The following is a 17,105-nucleotide window of genomic DNA, read 5'->3' on the forward strand; positions in this document are numbered from 1 at the left end:
CTGTGTGTAGCTGTCTCTAGCTGTGTGTAGCTGTATGTAGCTGTGTGTAGCTGTCTCTAGCTGTATGTAGCTGTGTGTAGCTGTCTCTAGCTGTGTGTAGCTGTGTGTAGCTGTCTCTAGCTGTCTCTAGCTGTGTGTAGCTGTGTGTAGCTGTCTCTAGCTGTGTGTAGCTGTATCTAGCTGTGTGTAGTTGTGTGTAGCTGTGTGTAGCTGTTTCTAGCTGTGTGTAGCTGTGTGTAGCTGTCTCTAGCTGTGTGTAGCTGTGTGTAGTTGTCTCTAGCTGTCTCTAGTTGTCTCTAGCTGTCTCTAGTTGTCTCTAGCTGTCTCTAGCTGTGTGTAGCTGTCTCTAGCTGTCTGTAGCTGTCTCTAGCTGTCTCTAGCTGTATGTAGCTGTGTGTAGCTGTCTCTAGCTGTGTGTAGCTGTGTGTAGCTGTCTCTAGCTGTCTCTAGCTGTGTGTAGCTGTCTGTAGCTGTCTCTAGCTGTGTGTAGCTGTATCTAGCTGTGTGTAGTTGTGTGTAGCTGTGTGTAGCTGTTTCTAGCTGTGTGTAGCTGTGTGTAGCTGTGTGTAGCTGTCTCTAGCTGTGTGTAGCTGTGTGTAGTTGTCTCTAGCTGTCTCTAGTTGTCTCTAGCTGTCTCTAGTTGTCTCTAGCTGTCTCTAGCTGTGTGTAGCTGTCTCTAGCTGTCTGTAGCTGTCTCTAGCTGTCTCTAGCTGTGTGTAGCTGTGTGTAGCTGTCTCTAGCTGTGTGTAGCTGTTTCTAGCTAGTAACCGAAAGGTTGCTAGATCGAATCCCCGAGCTGACATGGTAAAAATCTGTTGTTCTGCCCCTGAACAAGGCAGTTAACCCACTGTCTCTAGGCCGTCATTGTAAATTAGAATTTGTTCTTAACTGACTTTCCTAGTTAAATAAAATAAATAAAAATATCAGGACAGCGATTACTCACCCCGTACTGGAGGAACACTTTTTCTTCAACGAGTCGGATGGGTAGGATTTACTCCAGACGCCCGACAAGGCCCTCATCCCCGTCATTTGCAGGAGAAAGAGGAGGAGGTATCGGGGACGAAGGTCTGGGTGCCTTGTAAGGATCCAACACCTTTTACCATCGGTCCTATTAGCCAACGTACAATCAATCGATAATAAAATAGACGAACTACGATCACATATATCATATATCATATTCACAGGAAAATGCCACGGGCACTATCTGATGTGTGGAGACATTTCACTGCAGCTAATGTAGAAGGAAAAGCTGTGTACATTTGCAAATACTGTGCCAAATCATATGTGAAGAATGCAACAAAGATGCAGAATCATCTGGCCAAGTGCATAAAGTTCCCTCAGCACTCACAACAAGCAACCTCTGACAAAAATCCCTCTACTTTTATTCGAGGTGAAAATTATGAATCAGACACCTTATCGATGGCAACAGCTCATGGTCCTCCTGGAATCAGAAGTTTTTTTTTGACTCAATGGAGGAACGTAGTCAGAGAAATGCTGATGAATGTCTTGCTGGAGCTGTGTATGCAACTGTTCACCTCTGATGCTCACAGCAATGTGTATTGGAAGAGATTTCTGAATGTTCTTTTCCCAGCATACACCACTCCAACCAGACATGCTTTATCTAATCATTTGCTGGATGCAGAGTTCAACAGAGTTCCAGGGAAGGTCAAGCAAAACATAGAAAAAGCAGACTGTATTGCAATCATCTCTGATGGGTGGTCGAATGTTCGTGGGCAAGGAATAATGAACTACAGTTGAAGTCGGAAGTTTACATGCACTTAGGTTGGAGTCATTAAAACTCGTTTTTCAACCACTCCACAAATTTCTTGTTAACAAACTATATATTTGGCAAGTCGGTTAGGACATCTACTTTGTGCATGACACAAGTAATTTTTCCAACAATTGTTTACAGACAGATTATTTAACTTATAACTCACAGTATCACAATTCCAGTGGGTCAGAAGTTTACGTGCACTAAGTTGACTGTGCCTTTAATCAGCTTGGAAAATTCCAGAAAATTATGTCATGGCTTTAGAAGCTTGGTAGCATCATGTTGTGGGGGTGCTTTGCTGCAGGAGGGACTGGTGCACTTCACAAAATAGATGGCATCATGAGGGAGGACAATTATGTGGATATATTGAAGCAACATCTCAAGACATCAGTCAGGAAGTTAAAGACTGGTCTCAAATGGGTCTTCCAAATGGACAATGACCCCAAGCATACTTCCAAAGTTTTGGCAAAATGGCTTAAGTACAGCAAAGTCAAGGTATTGGAGTGGCCATCACAAAGCCCTGACCTCAATCCCATAGAAAATGTGTGGACAGAACTGAAAAAGCGTGTGCGAGCAAGGAGGCCTACAAACCTGACTCAGTTACACCAGCTCTGTCAGGAGGAATGGGCCAAAATTCACCCAACTTATTATGGGAAGCTTGTGGAAGGCTACCTGAAACGTTTGACCCAAGTTAAACTATTTAATGGCAATGCTACCAAATACTAATTGAGTATATGTAAACTTCTGACCCACTGGGAATGTGATGAAAGAAATAAAAGCTGAAATTAATCATTCTCTCTACTATTATTCTGACATTTCACATTCTTAAAATAAAGTGGTGATCCTAACTGACCTAAGACAGGGGATTTTTACTCTGATTAAATGTCAGGAATTGCGAACAACTGAGTTTAAATGTATTTGGCTAAGGTGTATGCAAACTTCCGACTTCAACTGTACATAATCTCCACCCCTCAATCAGCATTCTACAAGAACACAGACACGAGGGACAACAGACACACCGGTATCTACATTGCAGATGAGCTGAAGGCAGTCATCAATGATCTTGGACCACAGAAGGTATTTGCACAGGTGACAGACAATGCTGCCAACATGAAGGCTGCTTGGTCTAAAGTGGGAGGAGTCCTACCCTCACATCACACCCATTGGCTGTGCTGCTCATGCATTGAATCTGCTCCTCAAGGACATCATGGCACTGAAAACAATGGATACACTCTACAAGAGAGACAAGGAAATGGTTAGGAATGTAAAGGGTCATCAAGTTATAGCAGCAATCTACCTCACCAAGCAAAGTGAGAAGAATAAGAGCACCACATTGAAGCTGCCCAGCAACACCCGTTGGGGTGGTGTTGTCATCGTGTTTGACAGTCTCCTGGAAGGGAAGGAGTCTCTCCAAGGAATGGCCAGCCCCATCAAGAGGATCCTCCTGGATGATGTGTTTTGGGGAGAGAGTGGTAAGCAGCCTGAAACTCCTGAAACCTATAGCAGTAGCCATTGCACGGATTGAGGGAGACAATGCCATCCTGTCTCATGTTCAGACTCTGCTTGCAGACGTAAGAGAAGAAATCCGTACTGCCCTGCCCACTTCACTGTTGCTCCAAGCAGAGGAAACTGCAGTTCTGAAATACATCTAAAGCAGGAAGACTTCTCCCTGATGCCCAAACACGCTGCAGCGTACATGTTGGACCCCAAGTACGCTGGCAAGAACATCCTGTCTGCTGCAGAGATCAACAAGGCCTATGGTGTCATCACTACTGTGTCTCGCCACCTTGGCCTGGATGAGGGCAAGGTTCTTGGCAGTCTGACGATTTTGGATGGAGATGCAATATGGCAGACTTGCCAACATTTCTCATCAGCCACCTGGTGGAAGGGACTTTGTGGATCTGAGGCTCTTTCCCCTGTTGCCTCCATCATCCTCCAAATCCCATCAACATCAGCCGCCTCAGAGCGCAACTGGTCCTTGTTTGGGAACACACACACCAAAGCACACAACAGACTGACCAATACAAGGGTTAAAAAATTGGTGGCCAGCCGGGCAAATTTGAGGCTTTTTGAGCCTGACAACGAGCCATTCTAAACAAGGTTGGAAGGTGACAGTGAAGATGAGGCCTCAGAGTCTGATGTTCAAGAGGTGGACATTGAGGAGGTCCAGGGAGAAGACATGGAGTCTGATGTTCAGGAGGTGGACATTGAGGAGGTCCAGGGAGAAGACATGGAGTCTGATGTTCAAGAGGTGGACATTGAGGAGGTCCAGGAGAGAAGACATGGAGTCTGATGATCAAGAGGTGGACATTGAGGAGGTCCAGGGAGAAGACATGGAAGCCTGAGAGGAAGACAACCAAAGCTTTAGCGTCTAGACTACTATTTTACAGATGTATGTTGAAAATGTTTTTGGGAGATGCGATGGATCATTTAATTATATTCCCTTTAGTTGTTCAGTGAAATCATCCCATGTGAAGAGTCAACCCATTTAATTAAAGCTCAATTCGTAACTAAATTGTTGTTTTTTATTTCTATTGGAAGGATTTAATCATTTGCAATTATGTCTACTTATGAGGTAAAAGGTTTATGTTTCTGTCTCCATATGATATGGTAAATATATCCAATGCAAAGAACATCTACATTTAAATGGTATTAATATTAATTTGCATATATTTCCGTTAATTCCCATATATTCCCGTTAATTCACACAGAAAGTTTCCACCTCTGAATAATCCCCAAAATGTGCAACCCTAGTCTATAGTGCATGGTCCAAACACATCAAGACAGTCGTGAAGAGGGCACGACAAAGCCTATTCCCCCTCAAGAGACTGAAAAGATTTGGCATGGGTCCTCAGATCCTCAAAAGATTCTACAGCTGCGCCATCGAGAGCATCCTGACTGGTTGCATCACTGCCTGGTACGGCAACTGCTCGGCCTCTGACCTTAAGGCACTACTGAGGGTATTGCCTACGGCCCAGTACATCACTGGGGCCAAGCTTCCTGCCATCCAGGACCTCTATACCAGGCGGTGTCAGAGGAAGGCCCTAAAAATTGTCAAAGACTCCAGCCACCCTAGTCATAGACAATTCTCTCTGCTACTGCACGGCAAGCAGTATGGCAAGCGCCAAGCCTAGGACAAAACGACTTCTTAACAGCTTCTACCCCCAAGCCATAAGACTCCTGAACAGGTAATCAAAGGGCTACCCAGACCCCTCTTTTACGCTGCTGCTATTCTTTGTTTATTATCTATGCATAGTCACTTTAACTCTACCTACATGTACATATTAACTCAATTACCTTGACTAACCGGTGCCCCCGCATATTGACTCTGTACTGGTACCCAGGGACCAGTTTAATGTTTAGTGGGATGCTGCAGTTTTGCACATTGTTATTTATTTTTCTTTGATATGGTGCAATATTCTATTACGCTGTTCAGATTGTATTAGTTTTGAATGGTTAGATTTATATGCACTTTGTTTATATACATTAAAAAGTTATACTTTAAATGCAGATGTTTAATAGCATTCTATTTCATAACAAACCAATGCATTTTAAATACATTGTAGTTAAGGCAGAGTATTTTTTTTAAAATGCCGTTTGGGAGCCAAAAGAGACGGATCACTGAAAAGGGCCGGATGTTCACTCCGGGGCCTGAAACTCCCCAGAATTCAATTTGCGACGATTGTACATCCGCTAAGAAAAGTCTGCGAAAACGTAAAAACCACATCAATGGAGAAGTCAACGAATGCAAATAAGTTCGAAATCTTGCTACTAAGTAAAAAGTAAATATGTTTTATTTGGTTATTGTAAGAAATTGTATTAGATATTGGTAACTTGTTTTAACAACTTCTCAACATTACCTATAAGTTGACACAACATACACACCCCCTCTTTCTCTTGGACATATGCTGGACACATTGGACATATACACGGCACCCACAATTCCCCTCCCCCATGACAATCACACAGACACACCCAACCCATGGTTGGACCTCAGGACAAAGAACTCTCAGGAACCAATGAAACGTGGACACCAGGCCTGATCAGGACTACCCAAGACCCAGATCGACCAATCGGAAGGCCGGACTCGCAGATCTACCTACTTTGCTTGTTGTCTATATAGTACTGAACAATTCTGGAAACTCCCTCTTTTCCGGACGATTCACTAGGAGTCAGACTGAAAGAGCCTTGCTGCAAGATTTTACTAAGATATCTTTACATGTAATTAAACGGCCTTATTATAAAATTATCCACCTCGTCCTATTGTCTCCTCTTGTTCTCCTGTCAACAGTAAACGTTTTACTAACATTATCTTTTGGATAATTCCCTTCTTCAGAAGTTCCAGCTAGGTAGGCTAACGTGAGTTAGCTAGGTATCATACAGTAGGCGTATATTTATAATGATATATTTAATATAAGTAGACATGCACTCATAATTGACTGTAGCGCATATAAAGCACCCACAAGCTACCGGTGGCTGAAAACACAATTCTTATCACTTTACAAGATCCCTGTAACACCTAAAGATTTTGCAATTGTTTTAGACGCCATTCCCTCAGGTGTTGCTCTGTTATTCAGGAACGTGTCAAGACCCTCAGAGCCTACCTTCTATTGACCCTGTTGACTCATCAGTAGGAAAGTTTTGTTTCTCTTTTGGTCCATTCAACAACAGAGCGATACGAACCTTGTTTCAGCAGGATGTTGTATCTAGACCTTATGTCATGCCTTATTGGAATGGATTTGTTGATAATATCTGTTGGGGAAAAGTTTGGATGTTGCCACACACATACCTACTTGTTAACAAAATTAAGGAAGTTTCCTTTAAAATGATTCATAAATATTATCCTGCCAACCACTATATGAAGAAGTTTAAGGAAAACATTAACTTAAATTGCTCCTTTTGTAATGACCACCCAGAAACAGTGTTGCATCTGTTTTGGCATTGTATTCATGTAAGAAAACTGTGGCAAGACATCAGTAGATTTATAATTGAACACATTTATGAAGATTTTACACTATTGTGGAGAGATGTACTGCTTGGATTCTTTACATACGATAAAAATAAGCTGAAACATCATTATGTAATTAATTTCATTATTCTTTTGGCCAAATTTCATATAGACAAATATAAATTTACTAACAAAAAAACACATTTTCTTACCCTACAAAAAGAAATTGAACTGTATTTTAAGACAGTTAAATACTCTACTAACAAAAAAGCGGTTAGAATTGTAAGTGTATGTATGTCCCTTGTGGGTCCTTGTGTAATTTTAATGTGATATTTGTACCCCCTAGCTCGATTGTCCATTATGTATAATCCATATATACTTGTGTTCCCTTATGTACTTTCTGTATTGATTTGTTGTTAATAAAAAAAATATATAAAAAAATAAAATTCCTCCTCCCTCGCCCTGCAAGTATATACTCGTCAGACGTCATGATAAATCATCGGAAGGGTCCACTTCATTTGAGGGCTCAGGGGATAGAGTGTATCGTATAAGTGTTTGGACTTCAGATCCATGTCTTTGTTGTGGCTTGTGGAAATCAAAGTTTATTGGTCGCATACAAAGATTTGCAGATGTTATAGCAGCAGGCAGCGAAATGCTTGTGTTTCTAGCAAAACCTTTTTAATCAAGATAATTTTTAATGTGTTAAGCTGCCCCTTGTTTTACCTTTCTATATATCTACATTGGCCTTATTTCTTTCTCATTTTTTATAATGGTGCTAAAATAAACTTTAGAATGTATCAGCTATGAATCTTAGGTCTTTCTTTCAGCCAATTGGAAGCAAGCTATACCGTAAATCCCTCCCACCTCGGCAAAAAAAACGGAAATTATCACCACGAACACAAATCTGCTAGTTGTGTCAAGTTGGATTATATTTCTCTGAGCCATATCTAAATCAGGTGGGCTATCTCTGACAAACATCGTTTTCATTACAGCAGAAATATTAATATTTTGATGGCAAATGTATCATTTGGCGGGTTAGCTAACAATTCTTAAATGTAGTTTTCCAGTACAGTCACGTGCTATTTGCTAATCGGGATAAACTATTTTAGTTTATATAAATTATTTGATAAATAATATAGCTATGTACCAAATGACGTTTTATATTATAGTTAAGGGATGATCTATGGTTTGATGTCCCATCGTAATCGGATAACCGACAGGACACTGACACTGCAGTCAGGTGACGGGGCAGCTTGGTGCTGTTAGTATGTATAAAACAGGGTGTATAAAACATTAGGAACATGTGTTCTGTTCATGACAGATTGACCAGGTGAGCGCTATTTTCACTTCAATCAGTGTAGATGAAGGGGAGGAGACAGGTTAAAGACACATTTGTACTTTAACCATTTGTACATCGTTACAACACTGTATATAGACATAATATGACATATGACATGTCTTTATTCCTTTGGAACTTCTGTGAGTGTAATGTTTACTGTTCAGTTTTGTAGTTTATTTCACTTTTGTATATTACCTCACATGCGGTCCAAACACTTAAGACACACCCTCGCCTTTATGCCCTTGGGGGAATCCCCGTAGCCATCATCTTGAAGGGTGGTCCAAATGATTCGTGGCCATCTTGTCTAGCTAACAACGTTACCTAGTCAGTTAGCCCTATTGAGTTATAATGGACTTGTGATATACGGTACGAAGGCAGGTAAACATGCCAAAATTAACACAGCATTGTATTCAGGCAACATAGATGTGAATAGGCAACATTTAATTTCGAAGTCGGAGTGTAATTTTCTCTCGCTTCAGCTCAAAAAATGTCCGCCATTGATTTCAATATATTTTGCATAATTTGTTACGTGTTTGCGTCATATTTATTTGCATACTCTCGGTTGAAGCTTGCGTCGATGCATGCTTCAAAATATTTACAAACGGAGCACGCATTCTAGAAGTGCCCTCCGTTTCTCATAGTTTGATTTGGACTCATACCCCGACCCTCCTGTGCTCAGAGCACGGTAGTATGTAACTTGAGAAACATTGATTGTGTATTTGTGCAACTGAGTTGCAACGTGCCATTCATAGAGTGAAAGGGCAAGACAAAATATTTAAGTTCCTTTGAACGGGGTATGGTAGCAGGTGTCGTTAAAATATTCCCACTGAAATAGTTCATAGTTTTCTTTTATTTTTTTCTGAATGTGACATCATGCTGTAAAATTTCTCCCAGCGTCAAAATGTTCCCAAATTGTTCAAAATTGAAGGGTTATCCAGATCGGGTTATGTCTCGTTATCACTTGACTTACCCCTCTAAAATTGTAAAGGACTTAGATAAGATTCTTTATAATTGTATTTGGAAGAACAAGCCTCACTATCTCCAGAAATATATTCTCAGTTATTCCCAAGAACAAGTAGGTTTTGAGGTTGAAATAATACTTATAAAATATATTTGATTCTGAACTATATTACAAACCAGAACAGTATTTGGAATGTCTTCCCTAAGTATTTATTTGACTCTGTTGGTGGGTTAGAATTTCTGCTTCTGTGTAATTTTGATGTTGATCAAATCCCAGTAGAATTGGCCAAATTCTATAAGCAGGCACTTTTAGCTTGGATATTAGCGTATAAGCATAATTTACCCCCTCACAGATACTTTCTATGGAACAACAAAGATATACGATTTTTATAGTATTATTTTTTTTTTTACTGATTTGAGAATACAATTATTTTGGTTGGTCAGTTACTGAATGAGGATGGATATCTACTCTCATATGGGGAATTTTTTGATAAATTTATAATTCCAATAACCCCAAAAGAATATGCAATTGTTTTTGATGCGATTCCAAGTTTTTTTTTTTTTTTTTTATTCCTCTGTGGTTAATGTAAGTAACATTGATTTACATGATAATATATTCATTGGCAATATTAACATCCTCAAAGATAGTTTAGTAATAAACAGATTAGGAATATTGTTAGTGGTACTACACTTCCCCCAGCAAGATTTTTTTTGGGGGGGTTGAATATCTATACAATGGGGGAGAGCAAAATATTGTATCAGTAAAGGAAGTTTCCATGGTAACAAGGTAAAGGAAGTTTAATTTAAAATGTTACTTATAATTTATCCCGTGAAACATGTTTTGGAAAGATTCAAGCTGAATATTGACTATAAATGTGATTTCTGTGGAATGGATAAGGAGACTATTTTTCATTTTTTTTTTTTTACCTGTATTTATAGTATCATTTTTGTGATTGACATACAGAACTTTGTTACAAAGAAAACAGGACAGGTTGTACAATTTAATGGTTTTGATGTAATGTTTATTTTAGGAATTCTGACATTGATAAAGATGTAGTATATTTCATTCAACTGCTAATAATATTAGATATTTCATATTCAAATGGTCTAATTCAAGACCTAACATTTTTCACTTTATAAATTAATTTAAACAATATGGCACTATTTTAACTAAAATGAAAAACAAAAAGGAAATTAAAACTTGTATTATTTACATTTAAGTCATTTAGCAGACGCTCTTATTATTAATGAATAGGATTTGTTTGTTTAGGATTCCTGGCAAAGTACATAGTTTGCATGTGACAATTTCTCTTTTGTTATTTATTCTTTTCAAGTAAATTGTTTTGTTGTTGCAATCACAACACCATCGAAACGATTAGGAACTATTTCACGTTGAAGATTTTTACATGACACCAGGCACACCGGTTTGAGTGTGTCATGAACTGCAACGCTACTGGGTCTTTCACACTCAACAGTTTCCCGTGTGTATCAAGAACGGTCCACCACCCAAAGGACATCCAGACAACTTGACACAACTGTGGGACGCATTGGAGTCAACATGGGCCAGCATCCCTGTGGAACGCTTTCCACACCTTGTAGAGTCCATGACCTGACGAATTGAGGCTGTTCTGAGGGTAAAAGACGGAGCAACTCAATATTAGGAAGGTGTTCCTAATGTTTTGTACGCTCAGTTTTCAATAGTATTTGGTTGCACAAAAACAGTACCTGGGAAGCCACAAGTTAAATACAATTCCTTTTCCCATTTGGAAAGTCTGTTTAAATAATACTAACCTTTATAAACCTTATTAACCAAATACTATAATAAAAACATACACTAGTGTACAGTGCATTCGGAAAGTATTCAGACCCCTTCCCCTTTTTCCACATTTTGTTACGTTACAGCCATATTCTAAAATGGATTAAATAAATTGAAATTCCTTATCAATCTACACACAATAGCCCATAATGACAAAGTGAAACAGGTTTTTATAAATGTTTGCAAATTTATTTAAAAAAACGAAAACAGAAATACCTTATTTACATAAGTATTCAGACCCTTTGCTATGAGACTCGGAAACAGGATGCACCTGAACTCAAAATCATTGATCATTCTATTTCTACAACTTGATTGGAGTCCACCTGTGGTAAAATCAAATGATTGGACATGATTTGGAAAGGCACACACCTGTCTATATAAGGTCCCACAGTTGACAGTGCATGTCAGAGCAAAAACCAAGCATGAGTACCAAAGCCATGAGTACCAGAGAAATGTTTGCAGCATTGAAGGTCCCCAAGAACACAGTGGCCTCCATCATTCTTATATGGAAGAAGTTTGGAACCAACAAGACTTTTCTTAGAGCTGGTCGCCCGGCCAAACTGAGCAATCGTGGAGGAAGGGCCTTGGTCAGGGAGGTGACCCATGATCGCTCTGACAGAACTCCAGAGAGAAGGACAACCATCTCTGCAGCACTCCACCAATCAAATCAAACAATTTGTCGCATGCCGAATACAACAGGCTTCACCTTACAGTGAAATGCTTACTTACAAGCCCTTAACCAACAATGCAGTTTTAAAGGAAAATACCTAAAGAAAAATAAATAAAAGTAACAAATAATTAAAGAGCAGCAGTAAAATAACAATAGCAAGGCTATATACGGGGGTACCGTTTTTTTTTATATACCGGGGTACCGGTTTACTGAGGAGTGGCTTCCGTCTGGCCACTCTACCGTCAGGCCTTGATGATAGAGTGGCCAGACGGAAGCCACTCCTCAGTAAAAGGCACATGACAGCCCGCTTGGAGTTTGCCAAAAGGCACCTAAAGACTCTCAGACCATGAGAAACAAGATTCTCTGGTCTGATGAAACCAAGATTGAACTCTTTGGACTGAATGCCAAGCGTCACGTCTGGAGGAAACTTGGCACCATCCTTACGGTGAAGCATGGTGGTGGCAGCATCATGCTGTGGGAATGTTTTTCAGCAACAGGGACTGGGAGACTAGTCAGAATCGAGGGTAAGATTAACAGAGCAAAGTACACAGAGATCCTTGATGAAAACCTGCTCCAGAGCGCTCAGGACCTCAGACGGGGGTGAAGGTTCACCTTCCAACAGGACAACGACCCTAAGCATACAGCCAAGACAACGCAGGAGTGGCTTCAGGACAAGTCTCTGAATGTCCTTGAGTGACCCAGTCAGAGCCTGGACTTGAACCCGATCAAACATCTCTGGAGGGACCTGAAAATAGCTGTACAGCGACGCTCCCCATCCAACCTGACAGAGCTTGAGAGGATCTGCAGAGAAGAATGGGAGAAACTCCCCAAATACAGGTGTGTCAAGCTTGTAATGTCATAAAAAAAAAAAAAAATGTCATCCATTTTAGAATAAGGCTGTAACGCAACAAAATGTGGACAAAGTCAAGGGGTCTGAATACTTTCCGAAGGCACTGTATGTAAATACACCCGTGTTGCTTAAAGTACCTAAGGCAAAACAACCACCAAGGACAGAGTCTGTTGATGAGGGTTGGGAGGGAAAGGTGTTGCTGTTGTGTGGTGTAAGTACCTTGGGAAGTTGAGTGGTAGGTAGGTTGTAACAGACAAATACTCTATAGAAAGAGTAACCTTGACAATTTGACTGCTAAACTAATACACTCACTATGGCTGCCAGTCCACCCATTATGCCATCAATGACTTGAATGGAGAGGCCTGTTGTATAGATATTTCTATGGGTTGTAGTGTGTAGAGTACTAGACTGTCAGCTCTCACTGTTGTCTCTGTATGTATTGCAGGGCAGACCAGTGTGTGTTTATGGGGGATAGACGGGGTGCCAGAGTAGACTCCGGTGGGGTGTGACTGACTCCCATGTTTGTGGGGTTGAACGGTAGGATTTAAGGAGACTGTCAGCTCTTACTGTGTTGTCACTATTGAAGGCCAGACACTAGACAGACCGGTAGGTTATTGAAGGGCAGACACTAGACAGACCGGTAGGTTATTGAAGGGCAGACACTAGACAGACCGGTAGGTTATTGAAGGGCAGACACTAGACAGACCGGTAGGTTATTGAAGGGTAGACACTAGACAGACCGGTAGGTTATTGAAGGGCAGACACTAGACAGACTCTAGACAGACCGGTAGGTTATTGAAGGGTAGACACTAGACAGACCGGTAGGTTATTGAAGGACAGATACTAGACAGACTCTAGACAGACACTAGACAGACCGGTAGGTTATTGAAGGCCAGACACTAGACAGACCGGTAGGTTATTGAAGGCCAGACACTAGACAGACCGGTAGGTTATTGAAGGGCAGACACTAGACAGACCGGTAGGTTATTGAAGGGCAGACACTAGACAGACCGGTAGGTTATTGAAGGGCAGACACTAGACAGACCGGTAGGTTATTGAAGGGTAGACACTAGACAGACCGGTAGGTTATTGAAGGGCAGACACTAGACAGACACTAGACAGACCGGTAGGTTATTGAAGGGCAGACACTAGACAGACCGGTAGGTTATTGAAGGGCAGACACTAGACAGACACTAGACAGACCGGTAGGTTATTGAAGGGCAGACACTAGACAGACTCTAGACAGACCGGTAGGTTATTGAAGGGCAGACACTAGACAGACCGGTAGGTTATTGAAGGGCAGACACTAGACAGACCGGTAGGTTATTGAAGGGCAGACACTAGACAGACCGGTAGGTTATTGAAGGGCAGACACTAGACAGACCTGTAGGTTATTGAAGGACAGATACTAGACAGACTCTAGACAGACCGGTAGGTTATTGAAGGGCAGACACTAGACAGACCGGTAGGTTATTGAAGGGCAGACACTAGACAGACCGGTAGGTTATTGAAGGGCAGACACTAGACAGACCGGTAGGTTATTGAAGGGCAGACACTAGACAGACCTGTAGGTTATTGAAGGACAGATACTAGACAGACTCTAGACAGACCGGTAGGTTATTGAAGGGCAGACACTAGACAGACCGGTAGGTTATTGAAGGGCAGACACTAGACAGACCGGTAGGTTATTGAAGGGCAGACACTAGACAGACCGGTAGGTTATTGAAGGGCAGACACTAGACAGACCGGTAGGTTATTGAAGGGCAGACACTAGACAGACCTGTAGGTTATTGAAGGACAGATACTAGACAGACTCTAGACAGACCGGTAGGTTATTGAAGGGCAGACACTAGACAGACCGGTAGGTTATTGAAGGGCAGACACTAGACAGACCGGTAGGTTATTGAAGGGCAGACACTAGACAGGTTGGCTGATATTTGGGGAGACCTCTTCTACGATATGCTACTCTAAAAAAAATCTTGATATACAATATAATTGTTTTGCACCGTTAATGACTAAGTCATTCCAGACTGAGTTAAATCATTCCAGACTGAGTTAAATCATTCCAGACTGAGTTAAATCATTCCAGACTTTAATTATTTTGCTTATGTATGACATAATAGTTGCCTTCTCATTTAAGTATTCTTCGTAAGACTGAAAAATCCAGGCTTTGCCTAGTGAATTAATTTCATTTGACATTGATACAGGCTAAAACTGATAAACTGCATCCTTTTTGGACTTGTAAAGTTCAAATAACTATATTTTTGTAATTCATGGTATATCATCTTGCACATCACTATATCATCATTGTCAAATATCACGATATTAAATTTAATCAAATCGGCCCAACCCCTACAGACCAGTGCCATGGCTGCTGGCATCACGATCCGAAGATACCAGGATGATGACAAGGAGACCGTGAAGGAGATCTTCACCATGGGGATGAGCGAGCACGTCCCTTCCTCCTTCATGCACCTCCTCAAACAGCCCCTGACCCAGATGATCCTGATGGTCACGTTCTGCGCCCTGCTGGCCAGCTCCAGGTCCGTCCTGCTGCCTGTAGTAGGGGTCACTCTCCTCCTGGCCGGGGCCAAGCAGCTGGTGGGCTACCTCTTCAACAGCTACATCGACACCTCCCTGAGGAAGGACCTCGACCACATCCAGGAGACCTACCTGGAGAACAAGGACTCGTGTTTCTGGGTGGCTGAGAGCGACGACCGAGTGGTGGCAACGGTGGCCTGCCTGCCCGCGGAGAGAGAACCGGGCTGCATGGAGCTGAAGAGGTTGTCTGTACGTCGGACACACCGGGGGATGGGTATCGCTAAGGCCCTCAGTAGGACAGTGGCAGACTTCAGCAGGGAGAGAGGCTTCCCTGCGGTCGTTCTCTACACGTCTGTAGTGCAGACTGATGCACAGAGGCTGTATGAGAACATAGGCTACACACGGGTCAGAGAGTTTGTCATCCCTGAGCCCATCGCCAAAATCACCAACTTTACCTTGATAGAGTACAGACTGGACTTACTGCAGGCGGGGAAATAGGAGGAGGACTGGACTTACTGCAGGCGGGGAAATAGGAGGAGGACTGGACTTACTGCAGGCGGGGAAATAGGAGGAGGACTGGACTTACTGCAGGCGGGGAAATAGGAGGAGGACTGGACTTACTGCAGGGGGGAAATAGGAGGAGGACTGGACTTACTGCAGGGGGGGAAATAGGAGGAGGACTGGACTTACTGCAGAGGGGGGAATAGGAGGAGGACTGGACTTACTGCAGGGGGGAAATAGGAGGAGGACTGGACTTACTGCAGGGGGGAATAGGAGGAGGACTGGACTTACTGCAGGGGGGAAATAGGAGGAGGACTGGACTTACTGCAGGGGGGAATAGGAGGAAGACTGGACTTACTGCAGGGGGGAAATAGGAGGAGGACTGGACTTACTGCAGGGGGGAAATAGGAGGAGGACTGGACTTACTGCAGGGGGGGAAATAGGAGGAGGACTGGACTTACTGCAGGGGGGGAAATAGGAGGAGGACTGGACTTACTGCAGGGGGGAATAGGAGGAGGACTGGACTTACTGCAGGGGGGGGAATAGGAGGAGGACTGGACTTACTGCAGGGGGGGGAATAGGAGGAGGACTGGACTTACTGCAGGGGGGAAATAGGAGGAGGACTGGACTTACTGCAGGGGGGAAATAGGAGGAAGACTGGACTTACTGCAGGGGGGAAATAGGAGGAGGACTGGACTTACTGCAGGGGGGAAATAGGAGGAGGACTGGACTTACTGCAGGGGGGGAATAGGAGGAGGACTAGACTTACTGCAGGGGGGAAATGGGAGGAGGACTGGACAGGATTTTAATCCATGACGGCGTAGTATGTTACTAATGGTTTTCTTTGAGACTCTGGTCCCAGCTCTCTTCAGGTCATTAACCAGGTCCTGCCGTGTAGTTCTGGGCTGATCCCTCACCTTCCTCATGATCATTGATGCACCACGAGGTGAGATCTTGCATGGAGCCCCAGACCGAGAGTGATTGACCGTCATCTTGAACTTCTTCCATTTTCTAATAATTGCGCCAACAGTTGTTGCCTTCTCACCAAGCTGCTTGCCTATTGTCCTGTAGCCCATCCCAGCCTTGTGCAGGTCGACACTTTTATCCCTGATGTCCTTTCACAGCTCTCTGGTCTTGGCCATTGTGGAGAGGTGGGAGTCTGTTTGATTGAGTGTGTGGACAGGTGTCTTTTATACAGGTAACGAGTTCAAACAGGTGCAGTTAATACAGGTAATGAGTGGAGAACAGGAGGGCTTCTTAAAGAAAAACTAACAGGTCTGTGAGAGCCGGAATTCTTACTGGTTGGTAGGTGATCAAATACTTATGTCATGCAATAAAATGCAAATTCATTACTTAAAAATCATACAATGTGATTTTCTGGATTTTTGTTTTAGATTCCGACCTCTACATGCTTTGTAAGTAGGAAAACCTGCAAAATCGGCAGTGTATCAAATACTTGTTCTCCCCACTGTATGTTATTTAAGAATGATTTGTCTTAATTGTTTACATTGACCTGTATGTTTTTTTAAAATGAAGGACATTGAACCATTGTTTTCATTAATTCATACTGTTTGTAAACAACAGCTTCGGCCCTCTTAGGGTCTATTTGACCCTCTTATTATATCAAACCTCTCAGACTAGAAACTAGGATTAGAAAAAGATCATTAGAAACTATGGCCAACTATGATAATAAACTATGAAGCCATGTC

At 42.3% G+C, this 17,105-nt stretch overlaps 1 protein-coding gene across 2 annotated transcripts; it reads left to right on the top strand.

Moving 5' to 3' along the window:
• Nucleotides 1-7,582: 7,582 nt before the first annotated feature.
• On the top strand, nucleotides 7,583-17,105 carry LOC129842513 (probable N-acetyltransferase CML1). Of its 2 annotated transcripts, none has more exons than XM_055911091.1 (2): nucleotides 7,583-7,675; nucleotides 14,713-17,105. In XM_055911091.1, the coding sequence occupies exon 2, from the start codon at nucleotides 14,722-14,724 to the stop codon at nucleotides 15,391-15,393; it is 672 nt and encodes a 223-aa protein (XP_055767066.1). In that variant the 5' UTR covers nucleotides 7,583-7,675; nucleotides 14,713-14,721; the 3' UTR covers nucleotides 15,394-17,105. The 2 variants fall into 2 exon arrangements, with proteins under 2 accessions (XP_055767066.1, XP_055767067.1); XM_055911092.1 differs by lacking the exon at nucleotides 7,583-7,675 and adding an exon at nucleotides 7,733-8,049.

Source organism: Salvelinus fontinalis, unplaced genomic scaffold, assembly GCF_029448725.1.
Source record: "Salvelinus fontinalis isolate EN_2023a unplaced genomic scaffold, ASM2944872v1 scaffold_0045, whole genome shotgun sequence".
In the NCBI taxonomy this organism is placed as follows: domain Eukaryota; kingdom Metazoa; phylum Chordata; class Actinopteri; order Salmoniformes; family Salmonidae; genus Salvelinus; species Salvelinus fontinalis.